The sequence below is a fragment of the Myotis nattereri genome (genome assembly GCF_964212035.1).
Source record: "Myotis nattereri genome assembly, chromosome: 9".
In the NCBI taxonomy this organism is placed as follows: domain Eukaryota; kingdom Metazoa; phylum Chordata; class Mammalia; order Chiroptera; family Vespertilionidae; genus Myotis; species Myotis nattereri.
This window is the reverse complement of record NC_138084.1, coordinates 5,821,068-5,829,161: the sequence shown is the minus strand read 5'-3', so window position 1 is coordinate 5,829,161 and position 8,094 is coordinate 5,821,068. Positions and strand designations below refer to the sequence as shown.

At 59.9% G+C, this 8,094-nt stretch overlaps 1 protein-coding gene across 1 annotated transcript; it reads left to right on the top strand.

Moving 5' to 3' along the window:
* Positions 1-3,920: 3,920 nt before the first annotated feature.
* On the top strand, positions 3,921-6,588 carry CD248 (CD248 molecule; the record flags this gene model as incomplete). The annotated part of the gene is made up of 1 exon (XM_081099900.1): positions 3,921-6,588. One exon carries the CDS (start codon positions 3,921-3,923, stop codon positions 6,234-6,236), a length of 2,316 nt encoding a protein of 771 aa, XP_080956026.1. The 3' UTR covers positions 6,237-6,588.
* Positions 6,589-8,094: the final 1,506 nt, after the last annotated feature.

Here is an 8,094-nt window from a genome sequence, read left to right as displayed (position 1 = left end):
CCTAGCCGGTCCCTGGCCTCCGGTCCCCTCTCCACCCATCACACACTAGGAATCTCCTGTCATGCTTCTTCCCCTTGGTCCCCACAACAGAGGCCAGCCTTTTAGCCAGCCTCTCCACTCCTCACTGTCCCTCTAGACGTCCCTCACTCCAGCCCAGTGGAGTCCTTCGTATTCTCCAAACCCCTCTTGAGCTCTTCCACCTCAGTCAAAGGGAAGAGAACCTGGGACCCGTCATGCCTTCCTCCCATCTTCATTCCTTGATGTCATGCCCAACCCTCAGACTGTGTTCAAATGGGGCGCTGCAGCAAGAGAAGTAGAATAAGAGCCAGGAAACTGCCCTGGCTGCGCACTCAGTGGTTAGAGCATCAGCCTGCGCACCAAAGGGTTGTGGGTTCAATTCCCAGTCAAGGGCACGTACCTGGGTTGCAAGTCGGATACACAGACCCAGTTGGGGCGTGTGCAGGAAGCAACCAATCAATGTATCTTTCTTACATCGATGCTTCTCTCTCTCCCCTCCTCCCTCTCCCCCTTACACTCTCTCTAAAATTCAATGGAAAAAATATCCCCAGGTAAGGATTGACACAACAAAACAAAAGAGTCGGAAGGCCTGAGTCCCAGCCATGCCACTGACTCACTCTGAGACTCCCTGGGCCTCATTTTCCCATCTGCAGAAGGCTTGCTGATTCTCAGGGACCTCCCACTTCTAGGGTGATCTGACTTCTGGGGAAGTCTGGGCAAATGTGGGAAACAAGTGAGCTTTTGCTCCAGGCAGAATCTCAGCTTCCCTCATGTGTTGCTGTGAGCCGGGTTCCTTACTTAACTAAGTCTTATTCATTCATTCATTCATTCATTCAGCAGCATCTATGGGCCAGGAGCTTTCCGGGCTCAGTGGATACAAGAGGGAACAAGGCAGTGACCCTGCCCTCTTGGGGCGCAGTCTCCTAGGGCAGGTGTTCGCCACTGAGGGCAACGTTGCCCCCAGGAGAAATGAAAGCTGACAACGTGTGGAGACATTTTTGGTTGTCCCACTGGAGGGATGCTACTGGCAACTAGGTAGAAGCTAGGGATGATGCTAAACATCCTACAAAGCACATTAAAAGAAATAATTACCCAACCCTGAGCATGAATAGCGCCAAGGTTGAAAGAAAATCCCTGACTAGTGAGGGATTCAGGCCAACAAGTAAATACTAGTATATACCATTTTAGATAGTGATGAGGGCAAAGGAGAAACATGGAACAAGACTGGGGCCAGGGAGGCCTAGGGGGGGGGGGGGGGGGAGGTGGTCAGGGACTCTGCCACTGGAACTGAGACCCGAGAGAGTGAGGAGGCAGAGCATTGAAAAACTGCAGGAAGCCCTAGCTGGTTTGGCTCAGTGGATAGAGCTTCGGCCTGCGGACTGAAGGGTCCCGGGTTCGATTCCAGCCAAGGGCACATGCCCGGGTTGCAGGCTTGATCCCCAGTGGGGGGCGTGCAGGAGGCAGTCTATCAATGGTTCTCTCTCATCATTGATGTTTCTCTCTCTCTCCCCCTCTCCCTTCCTCTCTGAATCAATAAAAATATATTAAACACGACAACAAACACCAAATAGCTGCAAGGAGAGTGTTCCAGGTGGGGAACCGCCAAGGCCGAGGTATTGAGGGAGAAATGAACCTGGTGAGTTTCCGGAACAGCCAGGGGTTCCAGAGCGGCTGGAGAAGACACGGTGGAGGAGTTGGGATGAGAAGTTCGGGGGTGGATCACCTTGGGCTGGAGGCTGTGGTTGAGAATTTGGCCTTTCCTCTGAGTGAGATGGGGACCTGGAAGGTCCTGAGCAGGACCTGACTGGACGTGACTTAGATTTTAAAAGGATCCCTCTGGCCGGATGCAGAGGGCAAAGGGGCTTGCGAGAGGCTGTTGTGCGAATCCAGATGACAGACGACAGTCGGGGCCAGAGGAGGATGCCGGAGAAGGTGGTGAGAAGCAGGTTCTGGTCTGTTTTGAGGGTGAAGCTTGCAGGACCTGCGGAGAGACTGGACGTAGGGTGTGGGAGAAAAGGAGTCAAGGGTGATCTCAAGGCTTTGGGCCTGAGCCAGTGAAGGGCTGAACCGCCCACACTGCTGCTCCTCTCACGGGAAGGGGGAGACATTCTTCGTGCTTCACAGATGTAGACCTCGACAGAACCACCTTCTGGGCACAGAGCAAGCACTTCCAAAGCCCTGGTTCTCAAGGGGCCGGGCTGTGTCTGCAGGGCCGGCCCTGGCACTGAAAGGTGGTGAGCAAAGCGGCCTGGGCCCCACCCCCACCCAGATTCGCTGGGAGACTGAGGAACACTTGCCTCATGCTCTGCCGCTGACAAAGCACATTTGCAAACACTGAGCGCTGTGATACAATAGCCCTGCTGAGCAGAAAGGCCCTGGCACATTACCCCCCTTTTGTAGATAAAAATGGAGACCCAGAGAGGGTTCGTGACTACCCTGCAGGCACACAGCAGACCAGTGGCAGAGTGAAAAGCTGGACCAGGGCAGCACGTGGAGGGGCAGGGCCTCTCCTTCACGTTCCCACTCCCAGATCAAACTTCTGCCAAGAGTGCAGTGGGTGTGCATGGGTTAATCTGACCATCAGCTCCCCAGGGACCATCCTGGACCATGGGCTCAGGGCACAAGCCTCCAGAGGCCTCCAAGAGGGGCAGGAAGAGGACCCTGGCCAGGCCTGCGCAGCAGGCCCTGAGGACAGGGAGGGCTCCACACATGGGATGCCTGTGTCACACACACATGTGTGTCACTGTGTGCCCCATGCCCATACATGGTCTCTCACCAGTTCCCCTGGGGCTAGCCCTGCTCACCCGGCAATGCAGCCCCGCCCCCCACCCCCACCCCCCACCCTGCCCTCCTGCAGCAGGAGCCCAGAGAAGCATTTCCTGTTTGGGGGTGGCCTCCTTTCCCTCTAAGCCCAGGTTCCCAGGACCCCAGGCTGAGCAGAGGTTTAAGGAGAGTAGCTCCCTGTCCCTCCTCCTCCCCCACACACACCCGCAGTCCAGCTGGAGCCAGGAAGCTTTGGGTGAGGGGGAGGTTGAGGCAGGAGCTTAGTATATAAGTGAGGGACTGAAGACGTCTGTGCCTGGCCCTGGCCGGGTAGTTCAGTTGGTTCGAGTGTCATCCTGACCAAGGTTGCAGGCTGGATCTCCCCACGGACACAAACAAGACTCAACCAATTAAAGCATAAACAAGTGGAGCAACAAATTGATGTTTTCTCTCCCCCAACCCCTTTCCCCTCTCTCTCTCTCCAAACAACAAAAATTTTTTTTTAAAGAAGTCTGTGCGTGCTGTGATCAAGGGGCTCCCATGTGTTAGGGCATGTAGAATGTGTGGGGGCTGCAGGCCTGAGTGGGTCTATAGTGAGAGGAAGGGCTTAGCATGTCAGACTATGTGCAAATCTGGTCCATGGAGAAAGCTTTTGTGTGGGGAGGAACATACACACGTGTGACGTGAAGGGCATGCGTCAGAGCATGTTTCCACATGTATGACAGGGCAAGATGTTGGGCTGTCAGGGGTGTGATGAGATTGGTGTGTCCAGATTCGGGTCTCGGTCGGTCTTTGGGAAGTGACCTCACCCCACGCCAAGAGCCCCAGGCTGCGCTGGAGTTCCCCGAGGGTCGTCCAGCGTCTCCAGGCGGGCTGGTCCCCGCCCTGACTCCCAGCCCCCGAGTGCTCCTCCTCCCCTCCCGCCCCAGCCCCAGCACCCCCTGCCCCTGCCCCCGCCCGCCCGCTTCCTGCTCGGGCAGCCCCCCGGGAGCGGGAGCGGGAGGGGGAGCTGGCGGCGGCCCCAGCGCGCTCCTTACAAGGCTTCAGTCCGGCGGGGCCCGCCCCCGGCCCGCCCCCCAGTCCCTCCCCCTGTCAAGAGCGGCCGCGGACCCGGCCTGGGCCAGTCGGGGGGCGTCGCGATGCTGCTGCGCCTGCTGCTGGCCTGGGCCGCCGCGGCGCCCGCGCTGGGCCAGGTCCCCTGGGCCACGGAGCCCCGCGCCGCCTGCAGCCCCGACAGCTGCTACGCGCTCTTCCCGCGGCGCTGCACCTTCCTGGAAGCCTGGCGGGCCTGCCGAGAGCTGGGGGGCGACCTGGCCACCCCGCGAACCCCGGAGGAGGCCCGGCGCGTGGACAGCCTGGTGGGGGCCGGCCCGGCCAGCCGGCTGCTGTGGATCGGACTGCAGCGGCAGGCCCGGCAATGCCAGCCGCAGCGCCCACTGCGCGGCTTCACGTGGACCACCGGGGACCAGGACACGGCCTTCACCAACTGGGCCCAGCCTGCCACGGGCGGGCCCTGCCGGGCGCAGCGCTGCGCCGCCCTGGAGGCGGCCGGCGAGCACCGCTGGCTGGAGGGCTCGTGCACGCTGGCTGTCGATGGCTACCTGTGTCAGTTCGGCTTTGAGGGCTCCTGCCCAGCGCTGCCAGAGGAGGCTGGCCAGGCCGGCCCCGCCATCTACACCACGCCCTTCCACCTGGTCTCCACCGAGTTCGAGTGGCTGCCCTTTGGCTCCGTGGCCGCTGTGCCGTGCCAGACGGGCAGAGAGGCCTCTGTGCTGTGTGTGAAGCAGCCCCAGGGCGGCGTGAGCTGGTCGCGGGCTGGGCCCTTGTGCCCAGGGGCCGGCGGCGGCTGCAGCCCGGGCGATGGGGGCTGCGAACAAGAGTGTGTGGAGGAGGCGGACGGTCATGTGTCCTGTCGCTGCGCTGAAGGCTTCCGGCTGGCCGCGGACGGGCGCAGCTGCGAGAACCCCTGTGCCCAGGCCCCGTGTGAGCATCAGTGTGAGCCTGGCGGGCCACAGGGCTACCGCTGCCACTGTCGCCTGGGTTTCCGGCCCGCTGAGGACGAGCCCCACCACTGCGTCGACACAGATGAGTGCCAGATCGCCGGCGTGTGCCAGCAGATGTGTGTCAACTACGTCGGTGGCTTTGAGTGCTACTGCAGCGAGGGCCACGAGCTCGAGGCTGACGGCATCAGCTGCAGCCCTGCTGGGGATGTGGGTGCTCGGGCTCCCCAGGACCTTGGGGAGGAGCTGCTGGATGACAGAGAGGATGAAGAGGACGGAGGTGAGGCCTGGGAGGACTTCGATGACGGCTGGACAGAGATGCCTGGGATGCCGTGGATGGAGGCCACACAGCCGCCTGACTTTGGCCTGGCCTATGGGCCTAGCTTCCCAGAGGACCGAGAGCCACAGATGCTCTACCTGGACCCTACCTGGCCTCCCCCGCTCAGTGCTCCCAGGGCCCCCTATCACTCCTCAGTGCTCCCCGTCACCCGGCCCGTGGTGGTCTCTGCCACACGTCCAACACTGCCTTCTGCCCACCAACCTTCTATCATTTCTGCCACACACCCACCCCTGGCCCCTGCCCCGGAGCCCCCCAGGATCCCTGCCATGCACCCAGCTTTGCGCCCTGACCACCAGTTCCCCATGATCTCAGCCAACTATCCAGATCTGCCCTCTGTCCACCAACCTCCCATCATCTCTGCCACTAGCCCAGCACGGCCCCCTGCCCCTCCGCCCCCAGTTATCTCAGCCAAATACCCTGAACTGTCCACTGCCCATCAGTCCCCCATGTTTCCAGACACCCAGGTGGCTGATTCCCAGGCCACCACTCATTGGTCTGGAATCCCAGCTAACCACACCCCTCTGGCCACCACCTCCACTGTTCATCAGTCCCCTGTGGCCCCAGATGTCCCGGTTCTCAAAGCCCAGGCCACCCACCTTCCCAAAACCTTGACTGTCCAGCCGTCTCGGACCACTACCTCCAGGTCCCCTGCCCATCAAGTCCCTGTGCCTGCTGCCACCCAGCCCCCAGTCCTTCACACTCCCCTGCCCCCTCAGAGTCCCACTAACCAGAATGCTCCCTCCAGCCCTACACACACTTCCTCCAAAGCCCCACAGGTACCAAGAGGAGGTGCCTCTGATCCCAAGCTGACCCCAATGCCCTCAGCTACCCCCACAGCAGGCCCCACAGCCCTGGGGGAGGCCAGTCCTGCAGGCCGAAGCCGGAGGGATGACCGGTGGCTGCTGGTGGCACTCCTAGTGCCAACCTGCGTCTTCTTGGTGGTCCTACTCGCACTGGGCATTGTGTACTGCACCCGCTGTGGCCCCCACATGCCCAACAAGCGCATCACGGACTGCTATCGCTGGGTCACCCACTCTGGGAACAAGGGCCCAACAGAACCCATGCCCCACCGGGGCAGCCTCACAGGAGTGCAGACCTGCAGAACCAGCGTGTGATGGGGCACAGCACCCCACTCTGTGGGGGAAGGGGAAGGGGCATGCATTGGACACGTGGCCCAGACTGCACCAGTGACCCATGGGGGTTGCCCAGATGGACAGAGGGCTTCCTGCTCCCCGGGGCATGGCCAGGTTCCTCTCAGTCAACCACTAGACTTGACTCGTGACAACTCTGCTCCTTGGTCTGGCACTTACGACAGAGGGGATGCCAAGGCCCCCAGGACCTCAGGGGGTGGGTGCTGGGGTCTCCTCCAATAAACCGGGTGCCAACCTCATCCAAAGCTTCCGGCCCCCATTGGCGCCTGAGGGGTGGGTCTGGGAGGGTTCAGAAAAAAAGAAGGGGAACTTCCTTCAGCTTGTCTGGGTCCCCAAGGAAAAAAGGTAAGACCCCTTAAGGCAGTGGTTCTCAAGCTTCCTAATGTCACGACCCTTTCATACAGTTCCTCATGTTGTGGTGACCCCCAACCATAAAATTATTTTCGTTGCTACTTCATAACTGTAATTTTGCTACTGTTATGAATCCTAATGTCAATATCTGATATGGAGGATGTATTTTCATTGTTACAAATTGAACATAATTAAAGCATAGTGATTCATCACAAAAACAATATGTAATTATATATGTGTTTTCCGATGGTCTTAGGCGACCCCTGTGAAAGGGTCGTTCGACCCCCAAAGGGGTCGCGACCCACAGGTTGAGAACCGCTGCCTTAAGGGAAGGCATGCTTCAGAGATTCTCTGGGCAGTAGGAGCACAGAGGGGGCGGAGCCTTGCCCAAGGTTACACAGAAATCCAGGGAATGGGAGGTTTGGGATGGAGAATTCCGTATTTGTTCTTTATACCAAAACTCCAAGAAGGTAGGGGCTGAATCTGGGGCAGGGTTCTGGAATGAGGGCTTCTGCTGAACTGGAGCCAAACGGGGGTTTAAAGGGTAAAGGTAAGCCTGGGGCCTGGTGATCCTGGGAGTGAAGAGGGTCCAGTGGGTGAGCTTCTCCTAACTTTCTTCTGGTACTTCCCTTCCTGCCCCTGCAGGCTGCCCAGCAGTTGGTGGCTGAGCTCAGGGTCACTCGAGGGTGCTGGCACTCCTCTACAGTGCCCCGGAGGCACGCCTCCCTGCTCTAGGAAGGAGGTGGGAGCCCGAGCCTAGCAGGCTAGGCTGGGGAGAGTGCTAACTAACCCGGGAGAGACAGTCCACATCCAGCTCCCTGGGCAGCCTCCTGAGCAAGGCCCTCCCATCTTGGGCACATTTTGCCCTTCTCTATGGTGTGGGCCAGAAAGAACAGAACAGGGGACCTCAGCTTGAGCGAACGTTCAGGCTGTTCAAGGCTAAATCCCCATAAACTGGAGGAGGGAATGGTCAGACATCGCAGCCTGGGAAAACCATGCAACCGCCAGCATCTTGGGCTCACTGCCTTGGGCACAGGGCGAGGAGGAACCTGGGCCGGGGAGGTACCGGTTCCCACTGCCTCTGTAATTTTTCAGTTGCGGCCTCTAAGGAGCCTCTAATTAGGACGGAGCAGAACCACCACGACCACCCGGGCAGGCGAGGAGGGGTGGCCAGAGGCCCCTTCCCTACCGGGTACCCTATGCCACTGCCTGGCCCCAGGGCCTGGGCCTGGGCTGGAAGGCTAAACTGGGCCCCGAGGGACTAAGAGACTAGAGGCTGGAGCTGGGGACCAACCTGAGGGCAGAGGGGGGGCGAAGGGGGGCGGAGGGGACGCTACGCACAACCCCCGCCCCCTCTCACGTTTCCCTAACTCAAACCAGACGCCCCACCAGATCCTGCCCAAGTTTTTAACCTTGGAGACGCCACCGAAGAAGTTTGCTGCATGGGAGTGGGGGTGGCGGGGTAGCCCAA